Raw genomic sequence first — 20,949 nt, 5'->3', positions numbered from 1 at the left:
TTTAAGACTTTACTCCTGACACTCAGTCAGTCATTCACATAGCATATGAAATATCTTGGTAGTTGGAAAGTTGGGATATTAGATTAGTTACCTTAACATTAGCTTCCAGTGCAGACACTTATTGGGTTCATCATGGCGTGATGAAGAGATTGCTGTTACGTGTTAAAATATTACTGTAGGTACAATGTTAAGGAGTTGATATTGCAATTATTTGGCTGCTTCGGTAAGTTTGTGTCTGTTGAACTGTTTAAGGTCAAAAAATTACTCTAAAACAAGGAAAGTTTTTGAATGTTTGAAAAAGACAGCTAAACCTAAGGTCTTGGAAAACTTGAAAAAGTCATGGAAAGTCATGGAATTTGAAGAGCTCAAACGAGTACAAACCCTGTTAATAAACAAGAAGTTGTTGACCTCTCAGGAAACTATTTCATGTTTTTATTAATTAGTTTTGATCCTATTTTTTAAAACAGGGTTAGACTTTGTCTGCCAATAAAATTGTACAGGTAAGAGTTTCACATACAGTATTCCCACAAAAAAAAAACAAAACAAAACACCCAAGTGAGATAGAATCCAAAGGGTGTGGACTGATGAACTATCTACACAATTTGTATGTATAAAAATCATCTTATCGTCCTGAAACCATCAGTCATATAATCAACAACAAGTTTATTGATTGGATTATAATTCGATGTGAGACATACACGTATAGATATTACCATTATCATTTAGGATCAAAACTAATGAATCATCAAATGATCAAGTTTTCCAAGAGGTAGGCAACTTCTTGCAACTTTGTTGGGTTTCAAACTTTGTTGTCGAACTGTATTGTCTGCATTCTTCGATTTCATTCGTTGGTTTACACAAAAAGACACCATCCTTTGCTCTTGCTGATATTCCAAGTGGGGTGGTTGTTTTTCGCTGGTATTGAATTACGTTGCATTGGATACTTTGTATTAACCAGGACTTAATAACTTTTGCTTAATTAGAGAAATTGTGTTTCAGCTGCCAGACACAAACGCTGTATCATGTTTGATTCACATGTCTGTAATAATTAAACGACTAGAGAAGGCTGGTTAACTTCTGGCTACTGGCTTGTTTCGTTTTCTTCTTTCCTTGGATGAAACTTCCGACTGGCTTCCCGTGGTCACACTGCATCTCTTAGGGATGGTTTGTAACATTCAAAGCCTCCAAGCGAGAGCAAAGCATCCTGACTCGTCCCCAGGACGTTATTGTAGAAAGGACTTAGCTAGTCGTCAGGTGTAAAATTATTTCCTTCGAAAAAGGCATCTTATCGCTTAACCGTCGATAAAAGTTTTTGTTGAAATACGCTCAGCTCTTATTGTGAGCGCAACGGGCCACACTTGAACGGTTTAAGAGCGGCAACTGTTGAAATAATTCTATTTTTTGTCGCAGTGGGATTTGGAATATGGTTACCACCCAAGTCAAATCGACATTTCAAACGGCTAACAATCACCCTGCTCCAGCGTGATTGATTGGATTGACTGACTGACTGACTGACCGACTGATTGATTGATTGATTGATTGACTGACTGACTGACTGACTGACTGATTGATTGATTGATTGATTGATTGATTGATTGATTGATTGATTGATTGATTGATTGATTGATTGATTGATTGCACCACGAACAAAGTCATTTTCTTTACTTTCAAATTCTTGCTGTCATTTGTTGAAAATTCTCGGATGGCACTGGTTGAAGTCATTACACAGGAAAACGTAACATTGTTTTTCAGGAGTTAATTCAAGGGCTGGCGTTTAAAAACAATATGAAGGCCCGGACACAGGGTGCAACATTTCAAGCATATTTTTGGCCAACATGTTTTTCGCTCAATCCCTGGAATTATTACGCATAATATTGCAGAAGTAGAATTAGATTCTACTAGTGCAAGTGTAGTTGCAAGTCTTGTTTTCCCCTTCAATATTGCACGCAGCAATTTCGGTATGGACACAAGATAAAATTAATAGGGGCAATATTGGGCTCAATGTTGCACCTTGTGTCTGGGCCTTCATTATATAATCGTGATGTTTTTGAATGCCATCTGTCATGTGATATCGGGAAAACAAGTGCAAAAACGACACTGACTCGTGCCCAGGAAAGGCGAGAAACTATTAGAACGTGAAAAAGGTAGCCTGCATAGCTCGGCGGTTTAAGCTATTTTTTTAAGCAATTTGAGCGGGAGCGCACAAGTCGGCGAAGCCGCGAGGAACTCTGAGGTTTCTCGCCGCTTCGCCGCTTTCTTAGCGCGCTCAATTTGCTCAACCGTCAAGCTACGCAGGCTATGAAAAAAGGTAAAACGTGTCGGGGAATAACATTAATTGTACTGTTGACATTCGAAACTTTTAAGTCAAAATAACGAAAGGTAGTAATGTTACTGACGATGCGATGATATTCTGTAAAATGTCTTTTATCGGGTAATCGGTGAGAATACTAGTAACTTGAAAAGTCTGTTGTCACAAGCATTCCAGGCCGTGAACATGTCTAGTACACCGATCGTTGCTCAGGGTGGGTTGAGTTTTGAATATTTTGACTTTTATATCCCCTGGGAAAACGCTAGCATGTGTCGCAGCCGTCCTCCCCAAGAAAGAAAATAAGCAGTTTTTCTCTTTCGTGGAGGGCGGCTGCGACACAGGCTAGAAAAACGCGCTCTAGAAATTCAACGTTTAAGTAGTGAAAAGTTGCTTGCACCACAATAGTCTTACGAGCCTTAATCTTGAACACATGTTCTGAATTCAGTTTTAAAACAGTATTTCGAGGGCGCTTAGAGGTTAGATGTTTCCAAGACTGCACTTTGTCTTTTGACTATGTAACATTTAATCTGAAAAACAGATAATGACGCAAGATTTTTCTCTGGACATACAATACATGAATTTATATAGTGCTCATTTCCAGAGCTCAATGGAGCTTTATATATGAGGGCTGAAAAGTTCAGTACCAAAAGTTATAATGTTTCCTTGCAATTGTGGACCTTATTCCAGACTATTTTATATACTCTGTATATAGCTTCCTGACATTTTTAGCTTTTTAGTTTCAGTAAAAAGCGCATATAAGAACCCGGTGATTTAAGAACCTACAGGCTGAAATTTGGCATTTAAATAATCAGAAATAAAAAAAACCTGTTCAGCCTGGCAAAGAAAAATAGCTTTTTATACAAAGAAAAAAAAACTCCGATTTTGATGGTCTAAATTCTGGAATTTTATTGTGTGAGGAACTTTTCACAAAAAGTTAAGGTGCCTATTTCTTTGATTTACATGTTTTTTGATTTTCACTAGAAATATGTTTTCCATAAAGCTACAGTGCAATATAGACCATTTAAAATCTAAATATCTTATAAAATAAAATACAGAAATGTATTGGCAAGCAGTTTTGTTGTTGAAGATACAAGTTCTAAGCTGTTATGTACTAGTAAATATATTAACTACTATTAAAATGGAGTAAATAATGTGTTGTTGCTATGAAAAAAAGTTACCGAAATAATGGCTGAATTATTTAAGTCCCTTGAGTATGGTAGGAATCACTAGTTTTATACGACAGCATTCAAAAATGACAGGATACGTTCAAAGACAAACTACTTCAAGAGATTCCTGTTACACGTTAAAATGTTACTGTAGGTAAAAAAAAAAAACATTTTAGGTTTACATTTAGGGTGCGTCTCTTTGGGTTGATCTGGATCAGGAGCAGCGATCCAATCACTCGGATCATGGTATATCAAAGGAAAGACGAATCCACCCTGGTCACGGATTACTCGGCTCCTTTTATGCACCATGATCAGAATGATCTTGGATCATTGGTCAACTTGATCCTAGCCTGTAGAGCAGGAGGATTAGAGGGGTAGAGAGCGAAACGCGATACACGAGCGCAGAGCGCTCGTGGTCGCGCTCCGCGCTCGTGTATCACCAGGGCGTAAAAAGGCCGGGTACATATAAGCGCCCTGTATATCACACTTCGCGGTACTTGATCCTGAGCGATCACCGCGCGGGCCTCACCACAGGATTCCTGCTCGGCCCGCCAAACGGGAGATCATACGCAGTCATTGTATGTCTTCAAATCCATTTACAGTGTTGTGCGTTTTTTCCATGGTAGCATGCAGAACAGGCGTAACTTTTTTGCGTATTTTATGCGAACAAAGGCGAAAGCGAGGCGAGCGCGAAGGGCGCGAAAAAATTAACGCGTTATTTTTTCGCGCTTTTCCCCTCGCGCGCGACTCGCGCTTCGCGGTCGCCTCGCTTTCGCCTCTTTTTGCCTAAAATACGCGAAAATATTACGCCTGTTCTGCACGCTATTCCACGCGTTGTATCATATCATTCTTTGCTGTTTCTCGTTTTCTGGTTGCAGGGTGTCACTTGATCGCTTATTTGTATCCACGTAAGCAGTTGAACTAGTAATTCTAAACCTTTTCGCAGGAATGCTTTATCGAAAATCGATTTAGAAATCTGCTTCACCTTTCAGCTATTTGTCGAACCGCTCTTGTGCTCGCAGGTTTCTCATGTTTCGTCAACAAGCTGATATGAAACTGTTTGTTTTAGCGCAGTTGTGGCTTTTATTGATACATTCTTAGCATACTCCTGTCCTGTAGTAACATGAAATAATGCGCCGTTGAATGAGATCAATGGAGGTTTGGACGACATAACACAGGGCTCGATTTCCTCGGCTATGTCGGGTCTGGACTTCAGGATTAAGGACAGAGAGTCAGTTTTATATTGCATGAAGATGCAATTAACTTTGAACTTCTACTAAAGTGTACTCAGAGAACTTAGCAGTACCAGAGATGCTAACAGTACTTTTTACAGTTGCATGCCCTAAATTAGCTTTGTTTCATTTGTTAAAATCAACATTTTTAAGTAACAGTTGGCCAGTGCAGTTTAGGGCCCCTTCATATATGTCTCGTCAACCGGGCTGACTCGGTTTCCGAGATCTCGCCTTGCCACTCTTTTCTTCGTAAAAATGTCAATGTGTTCATATGAGAAGCTTGGCTGGCTTTGTTACCGAGATCTCCGTTTATGCAACCAAGATATTTATTACATGGATGTTAAACTTATCATTTGGTGTTAGGTCTTTTATATCACATCTTTTTCACGCAACATTAATCTTTTATCGATTTTGAGTTTTTTGGTTGTTGTTTCTATGGAAATATCAAATACCAAAACTTCAGTCTATTTTCAACCACTGCCGGGTGTAAGGTTAATATCAATTGGATGAAATGAAGTGTGGTAAAAAGCTCAATAAAAATGTTTGGTTTGGTCCAAAATAACTGTATCTGGGCATTCCACTCTGATGAGTTTCTGTGCTCCTCTACCCAAAGTAGAAGTCCACTGTGCTAATGATGCTCTCAATTAAATGTCATGTCTGGTAACTGTAGTTATATTGTTCCAGCTACACCCCGGAAGAAGGGAAACACTCAAGCTACATTGAAGAAACAGGAAAAAGGGGACTGTGATTGATTGCTACAAACCTCTTAGAGGCTAATAATATTTGCCGCATTGTGCAAAACTGAACTCAACAGGAGTTAGATACAATGTACCAGTGATGGTAACAGGAGAAAACACTTTGATCATGAAAATTCTAAAACATTTCCACTGTTCTCCTGATGCCATACGTGTACATGTACATCAAGAGTTTGAGTGTCCACTATAATGGTGATGTTTGTTCATGTGTTGTACTGACTCCAGTAGTTTCTCACGAAATAGGTAACAAGAAACCACCAGCCAAGGCAGCAAGACCAGAGAAAAAGGCAGAAGGTGATTGGTATTTATGACTTCTTAATGTGGTACAGTTTTAAAGTTAAACCCACTGCCCCTGCTGTGGGCCAAATTCGAACTCAATAGCAATGACTGTCTCGAGACAAACAAGAACCCCCATGACACCTTGAACATTTAAACATGCAGATTAAAGCTCTCTTAAGGTCTTGGAAGAGCACAGGCAGATAGAGACCAGGGTAGCACCTTAAGGTTATCTTACAAAATTCGGTAACCCATCGATCATTATCATTAAAACTATTTGGGTGTCACGTGACTGTCCGTATGTACGTCCATACATCCGTACGTCCGCACGCCAAACCCCATACCTTGAAAAATAAGAGGGTAGCACCATTACCATAGGTACATCTTTGATATTGGACATCCATGCTATGATTAATTGACAGCTGTCAAAACAAGGTATCCGCTCACCAGTATCATGTGACCATATCGTGGGCTCAGGTTAAGAGTTCGCATGTCTTTTTGAAGTTGACCGCCGAAGAGGTACTGTGTTTTATTGGAGCTCAAGTTGAGTTTTCTAAAATAATTTGTGTGTACTGGCAAACTCTCTTTTCAGTTTTGCTCAAAGAAGGTGTGCCTAAGAATGAAGAATTAGAAGGACTGGGTAGGAGTATCGGCGACAAGCGGACCCAACTTGGTCGTCGATTAAAAATCGGGGAGCTATTTCTTCAAGCCCTATGTGGAAATTTTGATTCGGACCATGAAAGGGTGTTTCGGATGCTGTTATATTGGAAACAACAGCGCGGTTCTGCCGCAACATATAAGTCTTTATCTGATGCTTTAAAGCACAAGTTGGTGAAACGAAAAGACTTGGCGGAGAAGTATTGCCACAAGTAATATTAAGCGTGCCAGTAAATCTGGCGAAATAACCGTTATTTTATTATTTGTATAGAAAACTTGGTGTATGGGAAGCATGCTTCTTTGTGTCAGTAGTGAAAATATTTGCGTAAGACGTGATAAAATACATCTCAGACGTTATAGTTGTGATGTTAAATGTATGTATGATAAAATTCATCTCAGATGTTTTAGTTGTGATGTAAAATGTCATGGTCATGGGTCATGGGCCCGATTCCTATCCAGTACTCAGATTTTTTCTTTGTCCCACGCTCGTGTCATGTTGATCAGATCACTTTTCACATTTGATTACCGAGCTTAAAATTCACCATGTTTATTCACTTATCACACTCACGATGACTTCGACAGTGCCGACCCTAGCAGTATGCAGGACGCATGTCACATATGGACTCAGTTAAATGAAGTTGCTTCCCATGAGCTCTCGTAGATCAGTGGATAGAGCGCCCGCCCGGTGTTCAGGAGGTCATGGGTTCGATTCCTGTCGAGAACTCAGATTTTTTCTTTGTTCCACGCTCCTGTGATGTTTATCACTTCACTTTTCACATTTCATTACTAAGCTTAAAATTCACCATCTCTATTCACTTATGAACTATGCCTTATCAGTCAACGTACTGGCTGAAATGTCCATCGCACTAAGTCTAAATCCCGAGGGAGATCGCCTCTTGTCTGCCTGAGAGTGCTAGAATGCCTGCAGTCTGCTGTTCTCTCGAACTCGCCAACGCAATAGAGGACCAGAGACGCCCAAACTCCTTCTCGTCCATAGCGCCATTTTGCGTTCTTGGATCGAGTCGCGGAAGTGAATGCTCGGCGGGCCGCTAACTTTCTAGAGGGCGGCTGACATTTCAGGTTGACATCGTTGTGGTTGCTAAACTCCGAGAAAACATGCAGCGAGAATGTTGTAGGGCGCGGTGGCCCTTTCAAGAGCTGTATTTATCAATGCGTAAGGTAATAATCTACACCCACTTTAACCTAAGCGTATAAAATGTCTTCCTCGGTAAATACATCAGTAACGCATTTAAGCAGAAACCACAGTGTAGTTAGATTCATGTAGTTTTAAATAATAAGGTAAAATTATATGCGTAGCATCTTGTACTCAGTGTAAACCGCCAGAAGTAGTATAAAATAAAGTGAAAATTTCAAGTAAAGGTTGTGGAGGTATTAGTTTTTCTGGCTTTTTAATTCAAAAGGCCATTGACGATTGGAATGGTTTACAGCATTCTCGTCCCCAGAGACCCTAGTCCTATTGGTCAGCACCGAGAATGGTCCAACACCGGAAGTCCGCTATGCACGGACTTCCTGTCAAATCTGGCAAATCTGACTGGTTGGGAATACGATACGAGTGGGGACGAGATTGGGCCTCCATCCGTTTTTGTGTTTTATGTGTGTGGTTATGTTTCCAGCGTTTGCCTGGTGAGCCCAAATAGCACGGACGACAAAGAACACAACGGCCAGGCATTTCAGTTGTATTCTTCGGCAGCCGCAAACCGGGTCGAGAAGCTTAGAATGATGGAGACAAAGAAAAAGAAGTGCTCTTCTCTGACTCCTCGGCTGTAATGCATATATATTTTAAAAGCCGACTGGGAGGTCCGTATAAAAATGCTGTCCGATGACGAACCAGTACATAGCAAGAGCGCGCGCGAAAACTGTGCTCGCCACCTTAATCTTATAGGTAATTTGGTTTTATCAACTGGGTTGATAATGTGAATTGGTCCGGTGGCCAATTCACATTATAAACCCAGTTGATAAAACCAAATTATTTTGTCATACTCTCCCCCGACACAGCACCATAGTTTCTTTAGAACCTTACTGCCCCTTAATCTTATAGGCCCTATCAACGAATGCGACCCACTTTGTAAGAGTGTGCGGTAAAGCTGGGAAATAATTGGCTAATAACGAAGTGAACGCTTAATTTTATTACCATCATTTTAATTGTTATAATCTTTGAGCGATCCATAGTCCCATGTTTAATTGCCATTCAATAAATTCGTCGGGGATCATTTCAGGGCTGACACAAAGAGAAATTAGGATCATTTCACACCAATACTAAGGAGCTTACATTGGTTGCCAGTTCATTTTAGGATTATTTTCAAAATATTTTTATTAACTTACAAAGCTCTGAATAGACTGGCCCCTGATTACATTAGAGACCTACTGCGATTTAACATTTCTGGTCGCACACTAAGATCTTCAAACAACAGGTTGCTTGATGAGCCTAGAGCAAATCTTAAAACGGATGGTGAAAGGGCTTTTTCCGTGGCGGCACCAACGCTCTGGAATAAACTACCCCTCCAGATTAGACTTTCATCATCAGAGGCAGTTTTTAAGGCTAATCTTAGGACTTATCTTTTTAAGCGTGCATTTGATTTGTAGTTATTACTTTTTATTTGTAGCCTAATTGTATTATATAGCGTATTTAATTTTTAGGATTTTAACTTTTAGGATTTAGGATTTTAGGTTTTTAAGATTTCCGGTTTTCTGGGTTTCCGGCATTCCTTCTTTTACAGTTTTAGGAGAATTGCACATTGACATGAACTGTTTAACGCAGCACTTTTAGAGAAAACGGAAGGAATACTATTCAAACTTTATTTACCTACCTTTTGGTCTCAGTGTGGAAACTGTCCGTACAGAAGAGTGAACATCACAAGAAAACAACCTTCTTGAAACAGAAAACATGGCCTCCACTGCCTCTGCCACAGTGCTTTGGGTATCCCGTGTTCATTGGCCTGGGTACTCCCAATAGGGATACCCAAAGCACTGAAAGCGTTAAATACCACAGACTGGGGAAAGTGAAATCATCCATAATTCTACTCAAAATCCATTTATCTTATTAGGAAGCTTTGTCTTAATTACTGAAAGCTTTCTTAATCTTGATATAACATATAATGTCGCTGAAAAGAGTCGCAATTTATAACAGACTGCCTGATCCGAGTCCGCAATATAAAGACATACAAAACCGATTCACGAGCTAAAGTTCCTTTTATGAACATGCGCTTGCTGTCTATGGATAACCCTTGATATGGACGTTATTTTAAACGAGAAAGGCGCGTTGTAAACCTCGGATAGTTCGGCGATTGAATTTAATCAATATGCGAGCGAACACACTGAGATAACCGGCGTTACGCAACATGCACACTGTTACTGACTTCTGTGTATGTTGCCTGTCTGAAATAAACTTTGTCTTAGGGTGCGTTAAGATTGCATTCATTCATCGAAGATTGCATTCTTAAATCCGAAAGAATCCGAAAACGGATTTTGCGTTTCTTTACTAAACAGATCGATCTAAGATCTCTCGGATCATGGTGCGTCAAAGGTAGATTTTGCCAGGGGACAATTCTCTATGCCTTTAAAGGATTTTTTGGTTTGTTTCGGAAACAAATCCCGCCCCCCCTCGAAAAAAAAAAAAAAGCCAAAATAAATATAAACAAAGTAGACAAGGCTTTAAATCTTCGGACATAGGGAAACAAATATATAAAAGTAGGGATACCCCACTAACTGTTGGCTTGTAATAATTTCTTTAGTTCAGGGTAGTTAAATCGACCGCTGTTTTAAAGGCAAAGTAAACTTACAAAGAGGAAAGGCATTCAAGGGAGGAAAGGACTAGAAATGACAAAAGGTAAGGGATACTTAAATCCCTTGTGATATGGGTAACCCGCTCCAGAGCGTTTGTTTGTCCTCGTTTCTTTAATTCATGCCAGGGTAGCCAAATCGACCGAAGATTAAAAGGTAAAGCGGCAAACTTACAAAGACGAAAGTCATTGTTATAAGGAAAGGGCTGAAATTGTCAAAATATAAGGGATACCCAAATCCCTAGTGATACCGGTATCCCCTTCAGAGAGTTTCTTAGTTATCTTTTCTTTAATTCAGGGTACCCGAATCAACCGAAGACGAAAAGGAAAAGCAAACTTGCAAACTGACTAAAGTCATTCAAGGGAGAAAAGGACTAGAAATACTAAATTCTAACAGGAGCCATAATCGGGGACGGAGACCGTAAGTCTTGGGATCCGCTCCTGATTCTAAGGGATACCCAAATCCCTAGTGATATGGGTATCCCTTTCCAATAAGTTTGTTTGCTATCGTATCTTTAATTCAGGGTAGCCACGAAATCGACAGAAGACGAAAATGAAAAGAAAACCTACAAAGACAAAAGTCATTCAAGGGAGAAAAGGACTAGAAATGCTAAATTGTAAGGGACACCTAAATCCCTAGTAATATCGGCGTATCCCTTTCCAATATGTTTATTTGTTATCGTTTCTTTTCAGCTACATATTGTGTTTATATCAAGCTATAACGCTTTAATTTCTTGAGACAAAACCTCGTAAGAAGATGATTAGGTTTTGAGCAGACTTGTGGACGATTTCACTTGCCCCAGTTTTAAGCTTTTAGTGTTTTGGGTATCCGCAGTGGGGATACTCAAGACACCAGGGATTTGGGTTCGGCCGTACCCAAAACTCGAGGATACGCAAATCACTGTGACACCGCCAATGAGCATGCGGTCAGCGGCTTGCCGCCACTGAACATAAACCGCGGTTCCAAGTCACGTGATGCATTTCGGCGGGAACTGGAAAAAGATAGACTTTCTGGAGAATAGCAGATCGAAGGAGTTGTTGATTTCTCGGGATTATTTTTATTCCAAACTAGTAAGTATAGTAGCTTTGTTGTGAATGTTCTTATGTCCGTTTAGATAAAACAGGGTCAGAGCCACTTTGATTGACGATTGACTGATTCCGCTGATCTAGCCAAGCTCTTCAAATTAAGATGCACGTTCGAGAATTGACTTCAGTGTTTCGATGATTTCGAGTAGTTAAATTAGTCTTTTCATGTTCAGTTATTAAAATCTTTCTAGGTATTCATGTATAATTATGAACAGCACACCAGTAAATGAAGCCTGGCATGGCCAGTCGAACCCAATGGAACTAAATTTCAATCCATGGATTGAGTTCGATCGAAATCGATTGAAATTCAACTCACACAAAAATAATTGGACAATCGAAGTCAATCGAACGTTTCAATTCCGAACTCTTGAGTTTTGTAAAACTGTGACTAAAAATCAGTAACAAGTCTTTCGAGGCTCGAGCTCCTTCCAAAGGGGGTACTATGTTCCCTTGCTCCCTTGAAAATTTTATTTTTTCTCTCTTGTTCCCCATAATAAATTCCATTTTCCCCTAGACTTTGTTGTCAAAGTTCCCTTTAGTAGTAGAGATACCCTTGTTCTCTCCAATTAATTCCAAAAATATCTCTTGTTCCCTGGAGATAAAGTGATCATGTTCCCTTGTTCCCCCAAAGACCTGGAAGATCCTCACTTTGGTAGAACACATGTTTTTTGTGTGTTTTTGAGACCACATAATGCATCATTTTCTGTTTCTTCCCATAACATGATCTTTGTTCAAGTGAATTTATTCACTGAAGTTCGGTTACACAGTTGAACGTAATCCATTGGATTGTGTTGATTTTGAGTTTGGTTGCCAAACTCAATCGAGCACAATCTAATGGATTGCATTCAATTGGGTTCAATCTGTGCAATTGAGTTCGATTGGTTTGGAAATCGTACTCACACAAAGTTCAGTGTTTAATTTTGATTTGTAATCAAAGGGCTTCTTGAAAGAAGCCCATAAAATAGGGTTGAATGTGCATGTAAGTTGTCTTAATTTGCATTGTTAAAAAAAAATTAAGTTCTAGTCATCTGGTGAAGTAAATAAAAATTAATTAACAATTTTGATGCTTTCTTTTTGTAGACATGATATGGGTGGTAAAAACAAAGGATCAAATTCCTGCAAAAGAAAGGGAGGTAAGACAAGCATGTTCTCTCTAGCTAGTGTACACTCATTGAAAAGGCATTTGCAACATGACGAGAAAGTGACCTACGTCTTTAGACTTTAGATTTTTTTTTTTAATTTTTTTTTGCCTTTCCTTTTTCTCCTTTTGACCTTCTACTGGTCTTGCTTTCAGTTGAAGAATTCCAGAGAAAGCGTCATCAAGACCGGAAATTCTTAGCAGAGAATAGCCTTACAGTATAAATGAGGGAAATTTTGCTCCGAGTTTTTCACTCATATTTCTAAGCATTTTCATGCATACTATTGCTCAATTTCTCCAATTTTATAACAGTGTCCCCAGTTAGTCACCTAGCTAAATACCCTGACAGTAAAATTAAGTTTATGACGATGATGATCACACTGACCTGAGTATCACTGGAAAGATCTTTTCCTACAGCAGAACTTGAGTATAGGTGATGCCGGTAACCGAGGAAAAGTATAGTGTAGAAATTGTTGAGATATCTTCGTAGCAAGTGCTCATGCGTTTAGTGCGTAGAGAGTAGAAAAATAGAAAAAAATTCCTCTTAACAAAGTGGATTTCAATTCAACAGGCAAAAGGGATAAATTAACTATTGTTTAGGCAAAGAAATCTCAGACTGCCATTTTCCTGTCACTGTCAAGTGCTGTTGAGCATTTCCTATCTATCAGCAGCTCGGTAGCTCAGCAACAGGATACATGCTGGTGCAAGAAGAAGAACCGTTGGTCGCAAACAAAAGAAAAAAATAACAGAATTAAGGTGTATGGAGAAGACAAGCAAATGTTTGAATTTAAAGCAGCCCCAAGTAAGAAGTATTGCAGTTGCTAAACATCTACAACTGTACCCAGCCCAGGCTTCGCCGCAGATGCTGTTTGACTTTTCTTGTGATAGAAAAAGGTCTTCTGCGAGATATCAGAATTTTCTTTCTACTATTAATTTTATCTATAAAGATTTATGGTTTAGGAGAGTTTTCACTCGTCATAACAGCCTTTGCACAGTGTTCACCAACTGCGAATCGACAACGACCTTTGTTCAGTGTTGGACTATTCGAAGTCAGAAATTTTATGCCTTCCAAATATAGTTTCTGTACAGCATTGCAAGACTTGCTCTCCGAGAAAAGCTCAGACTGTCCATTGTCTGTTATCAATTAGCTCTGTTTAAACAGCTTCTTTATAACTACAGTTTAGTTACGAAACACCATAGTACTTAAACCTGTCTCATGAAAACATGACATGAGTACATATACTAATGATGATGATAGTAATGTATGCGTCCTCCATGAGATTGTGTGTGATTAAATGCAGGTTCTCCTGAAGAAACTGCAGCAAAGAAGAGAAAGACTGAAACGAAAATATCCAAACAATCTAAAACAAGGAAAGGTGACTATGATTGATTACGCCTTTTACAGGGAAGCAGGCATGGTGCAGTGGTGAAAATGCTTCCCTCACAACAGTGTGGCCTGGGTTTGATTCTGACCTGCTGCCACATCTGGGTTGAGATTGTTGTTGGTTCTTGTCTTGCTTAGAAGGCTTAAATTTCTCTGGGAACTCTTGTTCTCTTCTCTCCAGAAAAACCAACATTTTCAAATTGTAATTTGACCAGGATAGATGTATCAAGAAGACCTACATGTACAATAAAACCAGCTAAGGCTGATTTGGCTTTGTCTCTAAATATTGTGATATATTTTAATTTTTGTTAAGAAAATTTTTGCACTGTTCAAACTCAATATAGTGGCTGGAGACCTAACACTACAGTCATTAAAATTGTGAAATGTCTTGATGCTTTCCATTACAATTTATCATGTCTGGTAATTGTAATTCTTTGTTTCCATTTCCACTGACTGCAGCTGTTAGCAAGAAGGACAAGGAAAATAATCAAGCTAAAGTTTGCACCGAGAAGAAAAAAGGTGACTTTGAGTGATTGCTGTACATTTTCAACATGTAACCCACTGCCCCTCTATGCAGGGCCAATTGCGACTGTGCCTCTTTTCATATACTATTATTATGAAAAAAGTATGACTTGAAATGCTTTTGCAATTTACACAACATCGAACTATTAAATTTCTTTAATCTTGCATATTCCACTTGCCATACACCATAGAAAAGACACTCAATATGGAATGTTATTGTGAAGCTTGGAAAAAGCCAATTAGGCATCAGAAAACTAAACCACAAACAGCACCAGTAGTTTGTGGTGTTTTAGGTTTGCTCGCATACCATGAACTTTATTGTGATTGGTGATTACACAATAAACCTGTCTCAATCAAATCAAGGGTCTGCGGATTTTGACTTGCATAGTCAAAATTGATCCTAGTGCATAAGTACTGCCGTGACTGTCTAACTCATGTTGTTCCTGTTTAGCTAGTTGCTTTCTGATTTCTTTTGATGCTTATAGTTCATTGAACTCCAGAACACTTTTCAATATCTTTTTTTTTTTTTTGTATTTCAGAAAATCTGCCAAGCCATATGGATACTAAATTCAACAGATGTACATCAAGTTTGACAAAACATCTGAAAGTTCACAGTGGCAACAAACCCTACAAATGCACTCAGTGTAAGAAATGTTTTAACTACTCATCGGATTTGAAAAGACACCTAAGGATTCACAGTGGTGAGAAACCCTACAAATGCACTCAGTGTAAGAAATACTTTAACCAATCATCGCATTTGAAAACACACCTGAGGATTCACAGTGGTGAGAAACCCTACAAATGCACTCAGTGTAAGAAATGCTTTAACTACTCATTGCATTTGAAAAGACACCTAAGGATTCACAGTGGTGAGAAACCCTACAAATGCACTCAGTGTAAGAAATGCTTTAACTACTCATCGCATTTGAAAACACACCTAAGGATTCACAGTGGTGAGAAACCCTACAAATGCACTCAGTGTAAGAAATGCTTTAGCCGCTCATGGAATTTGAAAACACACCTAAGGATTCACAGTGGTGAGAAACCCTACAAATGCATTCAGTGTAAGAAATGCTTTAACCAATCATCGCATTTGAAAACACACCTGAGGATTCACAGTGGTGAGAAACCCTACAAATGCACTCAGTGTAAGAAATGCTTTAACTACTCATCGCATTTGAAAACACACCTAAGGATTCACAGTGGTGAGAAACCCTACAAATGCATTCAGTGTAAGAAAAGCTTTAACTGCTCATCAACTTTGAAAAGACACTTAAGGATTCACAGTGGTGAGAAACCCTACAAATGCACTCAGTGTAAGAAATGCTTTAACCGCTCATGGAATTTGAAAGCACACCTAAGGATTCACAGTGGTGAGAAACCCTACAAATGCACTCAGTGTGATAAATGTTTTAATAAATCATCAATGTTGAAACAACATATGAGGATTCACAGTGGTGACAAAGGCTTCAAATGCGAGCAATGCCGTAAATGCTTCAAGTATAATAAGACTTTTAAAAGACACAGATGCAGGAAACGTTCCTCTGAAGACAGAGAAAATTTCATCTGCTGGATGTGTGGAGAATACTGTCATAATGTATGTGGCATTCTCTTTCACATGTCTGAACATGGTATGCGCAAATCTTGATACTCAGGAAAGTTGGGGTATACTCCTGTTTGAAAAAAAAAAAAGTCAAATAGGAGTTTATATGATTAGTGATTATGACTGGTAGCGTTCACAGTGCACCAGTACCTTACCAGATTTTTATTAGCTATCTAAATCAATTGCACGACTGGTTTGAGAATTCTTAAAATCCCAGACTACATTAGTTTTGATGCATTTTTAGTTCCTGTTTTTCTTGCTTTTAATCTTTCTATTTTATTTTGTTATTGAAATTAAATGTACATTTTGATTTAAGAGCCTTTTTTTCAAGAATTTACTCTTGACACTCAGTCAGTCAGTCACATAGCATATGAACTATCTTGGTAGTTGGAAAGTTGGGATATTAGATTAGTTACCTTAACATTAGCCTCCAGTGCAGACGCTTATTGGGCTCATCATGGCGTGATGAAGAAACTGCTGTTGCGTGTTAAAATATTACTGTGGGTACAAAGTTAAGGAAGCCGTGACTTTGTAGTAGTTGATATTGCAATTATTTGGCTGCTTCGGTAAGTTTTCAAGACTAGTGTTATATTACATTGTGAGTGCTCAAACCAAGCCACATGGGCCAAATTGCTATTTTTAACTTTGTTCACTTGGGCAGAGTTAATTATGCTATCAAAACGTTAATTGAGAACAGAGGCTGGCGATATCTTTTTTTTGTAAATGAACCACTGACCTTGAAGAATATAAACAAGAAGTTGTTGATCTTTCGGGAAACTATGTCAATGTTTTTATTAATTAGTTTTGATCTTAATTTTTTGAAACAGTTTTAGACTTTGTCAGGCAATAAAATGTTACAGGTAAGAGTTTCGCATGCAAAATTCCCACAAAGGAAACAAAACACCCAAGTGAGATAGAATCCAAAGGGTGTGGACCGATGAACAATCAAGACAATTTGTATATATAAAAATTATCTTATTGTCGTGAAACCATCAGCCATATAATCAACAACAAGTTTATTGATTGGATTATAATTCGATGTGAGACATACACTTATAGATATTAGCATTATCATAAATTTAGGATCAAAACTAATGAATCATCAAATGACCAAGTTTTCCAAGAGGTAGGCAACTTCTTGCAACTTTGTTGGGTTTCAAACTTTGTTGCCGAACTGTATTGTTTGCATTCTTTGATTTCTTTTGATTTTATTGGAAAAGACACCATCCTTTGCTCTTGCTGATGTTGCAAGTGCCCTGGTTGTTTTTCGCTGGTATTGAATTATGTTGCATTGAATACTTTGTATTAACCAGGACTTAATAACTTTTGCTTAATTAGAGAAGTTGTGTTTCAGCTGCCAGACACAAACGGCTGTATCATGTTTGATTAACATGTCTTTGTAAATAATTAAACGACTAGAGAAGGCTGGTTTACTTCTGGCTACTGGCTTGTTTCGTTTTCTTCTCTCCTTTGGTGAAACTTCCGACTGACTTCCCGTGATCACACTGCCTTCTCTTAGGGATGGTTTGAAACATTCAAAGCCTCCAAGCGAGAGCAAACCATCCTGAGTCGTTTCCAGGACGTTATTGTAGAAAGGACTTAGCTAGTCGTCAAGTTTAAAATTATTTCCGTAGAAAAAAGCATGTTATCGCTTAACCGTAGATAAAAGTTTTTGTTGAAATTCGCTCAGCTCTTATTGTGAGCTCAACAGGCCACTCTTGAAGGGTTTAAGGGCGGCAACTGTTGAAATAATTCTATTTTTTGTCGCAGTGGGACTTGGAATATGGTTACCACCCAAATAAAATCGACATTTCCAACGGCCAACAATCAGCCTGCTCCAGCGTGATTGCTTCCTTGATTGATTGCTTGCTTGCTTGCTTGCTTGCTTGGACCACGAACAAAGTCATTTTCTTTACTTTCAAATTCTTGCTGTCATTTGTTGAAATTTCTCGGCCGGCTCTGGTTGAAGTCGTTCCACAGAAAAACGTAACATTGTTTATCAGGCGTTAATTCAAGGACTGGCGTTTAAAAACAATATGAAGCCCCGGACACAGGGTGCAACATTTCGAGCATTTTTTTGCGCAACATTTTTTTTTTTTTTTTGCTCAATTCCTGGAATTGTTACGCACAATACTGCAGATGCAGAATTAGATTCTACTTCTGCAAGTGTAGTTGTAAGTCTTGTTTTCCCCTTCAATATTGCACTTAGCAATTTAAGTATGGACACAAGATGTAATTGATAGGGACTATTGGGCACATGGTTGCACCGTGTGTCTGGGCCTACATTATATAATCGTGATGTTTGTGAATGCCATCTGTCATGTGATATCGGGAAAACAAGTGCAAAAACGACACTAACTGAAAGGCGAGAAACTATTAGCACGTGAAAAAGGTAGCCTGCATAGCTCGACGGTTTAAGCAATTTTTTAAAGCAATTTGAGCGGGAGCGCACAAGTCGGCGAAGCCGCGAGGAAGACTCCCAGACTCCTCGCCGCTTTCTTAGCGCGCTCAATTTGCTAAACCGCCAAGCTACGCAGGCTACGAAAAAGTTAAAACGTGTCGGGGAGTGAAATTAATTGTACTGTTGACATTTGAAACTTTTAAGTAAAAATGACGAAAGGTAGTAATGTTACTGACGATGCGATGATATTCTGTAAACTCTTTGTTATCGGGTGATCGGTTAAATTACTAGTAACTTGAAAAGTCTGTTGTCATAAGCATTCTAGGCCGTGAACATGTCTAGTACACCGATCGTTTCTAAGGGTGGGTTGAGTTTTGAATATCTTGACTTTTATATCCCCTGGGAAAACGCTAGCATGTGTCGCAGCCGTCCTTCCCAAAAGAGAAAATGAGCAATTTTTCTCTTTCGTGGGGGGCGGCTGTGACAGGCTAGAAAAACGCGCTATAGAAATTCAACGTTTAAGGACGGTGCCTACTTTTGTTAATGAACACACGTTCTGCGCATCACGCAAGGCATGGTTTAAGCGCCACGCGCGCGCTGGGTTGACATGACGCAATTAACTACGCTAACCAGTACGCGACTAAATTGAAAGCAAAATTTTCCTACTGTGACCAAATCAAGTTTAATGAACGTGTACTTAAACCAGGAACACCAGAACAGCAGCATATCGCTAACCACTAACTGTTAACGTCTTCCAGCTGAAAAAACTAGCTGTTATCTGTCGAAAATTATACTGAAATCCAACTGTAGACATGAAGCTGCAGATGGCGTAGTGCGCGCGCAAAACTATTGCGAGATACGCAAATGTTTTACTTACTGGGGAGGCTACAGGAAAAAATGTAACAGTTACCGTAAAAAGTTTAAAAAAGGATCAATAACTTTAAAAAACACGTGGTTACCCCTATATTTTATGTTATGAAATGGAAGTGGCAAGCCTATTCAGCAGGTGATTAGTTTCTGGTTGTGAGCAAAAGATATTTAGACTGTATTTTAGCTGAAACAGAGGTAGGCTGTTAGAGACGCTGAAAGTGCTGTTGCGACGATTTTGTTATTAAAAACATACCAAAAATGGTTTTTATGTTACCATTTACCATGTAGTTTTCAGATCTTTATAAATGTGTTTGCTTTTCTGTATGTAAAGGTGAATTCTAAAGAAAGCTGTGAAGAAATATCCTCTCCATCTCTTTTCAGAAAAATGCTGATGTCAGCATTTCTGTTGAGATTGAAGGCTAATTATCTCGAAAAAATGCGTGGCTACCCTCTTTTTTTATTTATGGATTCGGATAGCCCTTGCGCAAAGATCTACTTTTTCCGCAAGGTCCTAACCTGGCGCAAAAACCTTTGTATTTAGTAGGCACCGTCCTTAAGTAGTAAAAACTTGCTTACACCACATTCGTCTTACAAGCCTTGAACATATTTTCTGAATTTTTAAAACAGTATTTCGAGGGTGCTTAGGGGTTAGATGTTTCGGAGACTGCACTTTATCTTTTGACGATGCAATATTTTAACCTGAACAACAGATAATGACGCAAGATTTTTCTCTCGACAATCTTCAATCCGGCAATATCCATTCCAAGTGTTACCAACTATCTCGGTAGTTGTAGCCTTTAAAAAGGCTACGGCTAGAAGGGTCTGACCGCCAGAAGTGTGGCAGCTCTCGTAAGCTTTTAATTCTCTTCATTGTTAGCAGCTGTTATTGTTTTAGGGCTAGGTGCATTGTTTCTGTTGTTTGTTCTATTGTTCTCTTAAAGGCTATCAAGCCATTCATATGAGACTTTACGCTGACCGCGGCTGGAATGGAGTAGCGATTGGGGCATCGGAGAGGGAGATGTCAATGCAACATAATATATACAATACATGAATTTATATAGCGCTCATTTCCAGAGCTCAATGGCGCTTTATATATCAGGGCTGAAAAGTTCAGTCAGTACCAAAAGTTATAATGTTTCCTTGCAATTGTGGACCTTATTCCAGACTATTATATATACTCTATATACAGCTCCCTTAGGGAGGCGCGGTGGCCTCATGGTTAGTGCGCTCGTCTCCGGATCGAGTGGTCCGGGTTCGAGCCCTGGCCGGGGACATTGTGTTGTGTTCTTGGGCAAGACACTTTACTCTCACAGTGCCTCTCTCCACCCACGTGTATAAATGGGTACCGGCGAACTTAATGCTGGGGGTAACCCTGCGATGGACTAGCATCCCATCCAGGGGGGAGTAGAAATACTCCTAGTCGCTTCATGCTACAGAAACCGGGATAAGCTCCGGCCTGATGGGCCACTTGGCTCGCATGCAGACTTTACCTATATACAGCTCCCTGACATTTTTAGCTTTTTAGTTTCAGTAAAAAGCGCATATAAGAACCCAGTGATTTAAGAACCTACCGGCTGAAATTTAACATTTAAATAATCAGAGTTAAAAAAACCTGTTCAGCCTGGCAAAGAAAAATAGGTTTTTATACAAAGGAAAAAAAAACTCCAATTTTGATGGTCTAAATTCTGGAATTTTATTGTGTGAGAAACTTTTGACAAAAAGTTAAGGTTCCTATTTCTTTGATTTACATT

At 39.1% G+C, this 20,949-nt stretch overlaps 1 protein-coding gene across 7 annotated transcripts; it reads left to right on the top strand.

Annotated features, from left to right (window-relative positions):
• Window positions 1-11,134: 11,134 nt before the first annotated feature.
• LOC149117745 (uncharacterized) lies at window positions 11,135-17,360 on the top strand. 7 transcript variants are annotated; one of them, XM_089285492.1, is made up of 6 exons: window positions 11,135-11,265; window positions 12,361-12,413; window positions 13,087-13,220; window positions 13,720-13,794; window positions 14,262-14,321; window positions 14,864-17,360. In XM_089285492.1, exons 3-6 carry the CDS (start codon window positions 13,196-13,198, stop codon window positions 15,970-15,972), a joined length of 1,269 nt encoding a protein of 422 aa, XP_089141618.1. In that variant the 5' UTR covers window positions 11,135-11,265; window positions 12,361-12,413; window positions 13,087-13,195; the 3' UTR covers window positions 15,973-17,360. The 7 variants fall into 7 exon arrangements, with proteins under 7 accessions (XP_089141618.1, XP_089141610.1, XP_089141613.1 ...); XM_089285484.1 differs by having other exon boundaries at window positions 12,990-13,220; XM_089285487.1 differs by having other exon boundaries at window positions 11,136-11,265; window positions 13,090-13,220.
• Window positions 17,361-20,949: the final 3,589 nt, after the last annotated feature.

This window comes from Orbicella faveolata, unplaced genomic scaffold (genome assembly GCF_042242905.1).
Source record: "Orbicella faveolata isolate gen_17 unplaced genomic scaffold, um_ofav_v1 contig_1, whole genome shotgun sequence".
Classification (NCBI taxonomy): domain Eukaryota; kingdom Metazoa; phylum Cnidaria; class Anthozoa; order Scleractinia; family Merulinidae; genus Orbicella; species Orbicella faveolata.
The sequence above is the reverse complement of the archived record's forward strand: the minus strand, read 5'-3'. Positions and strand labels throughout refer to the sequence as shown.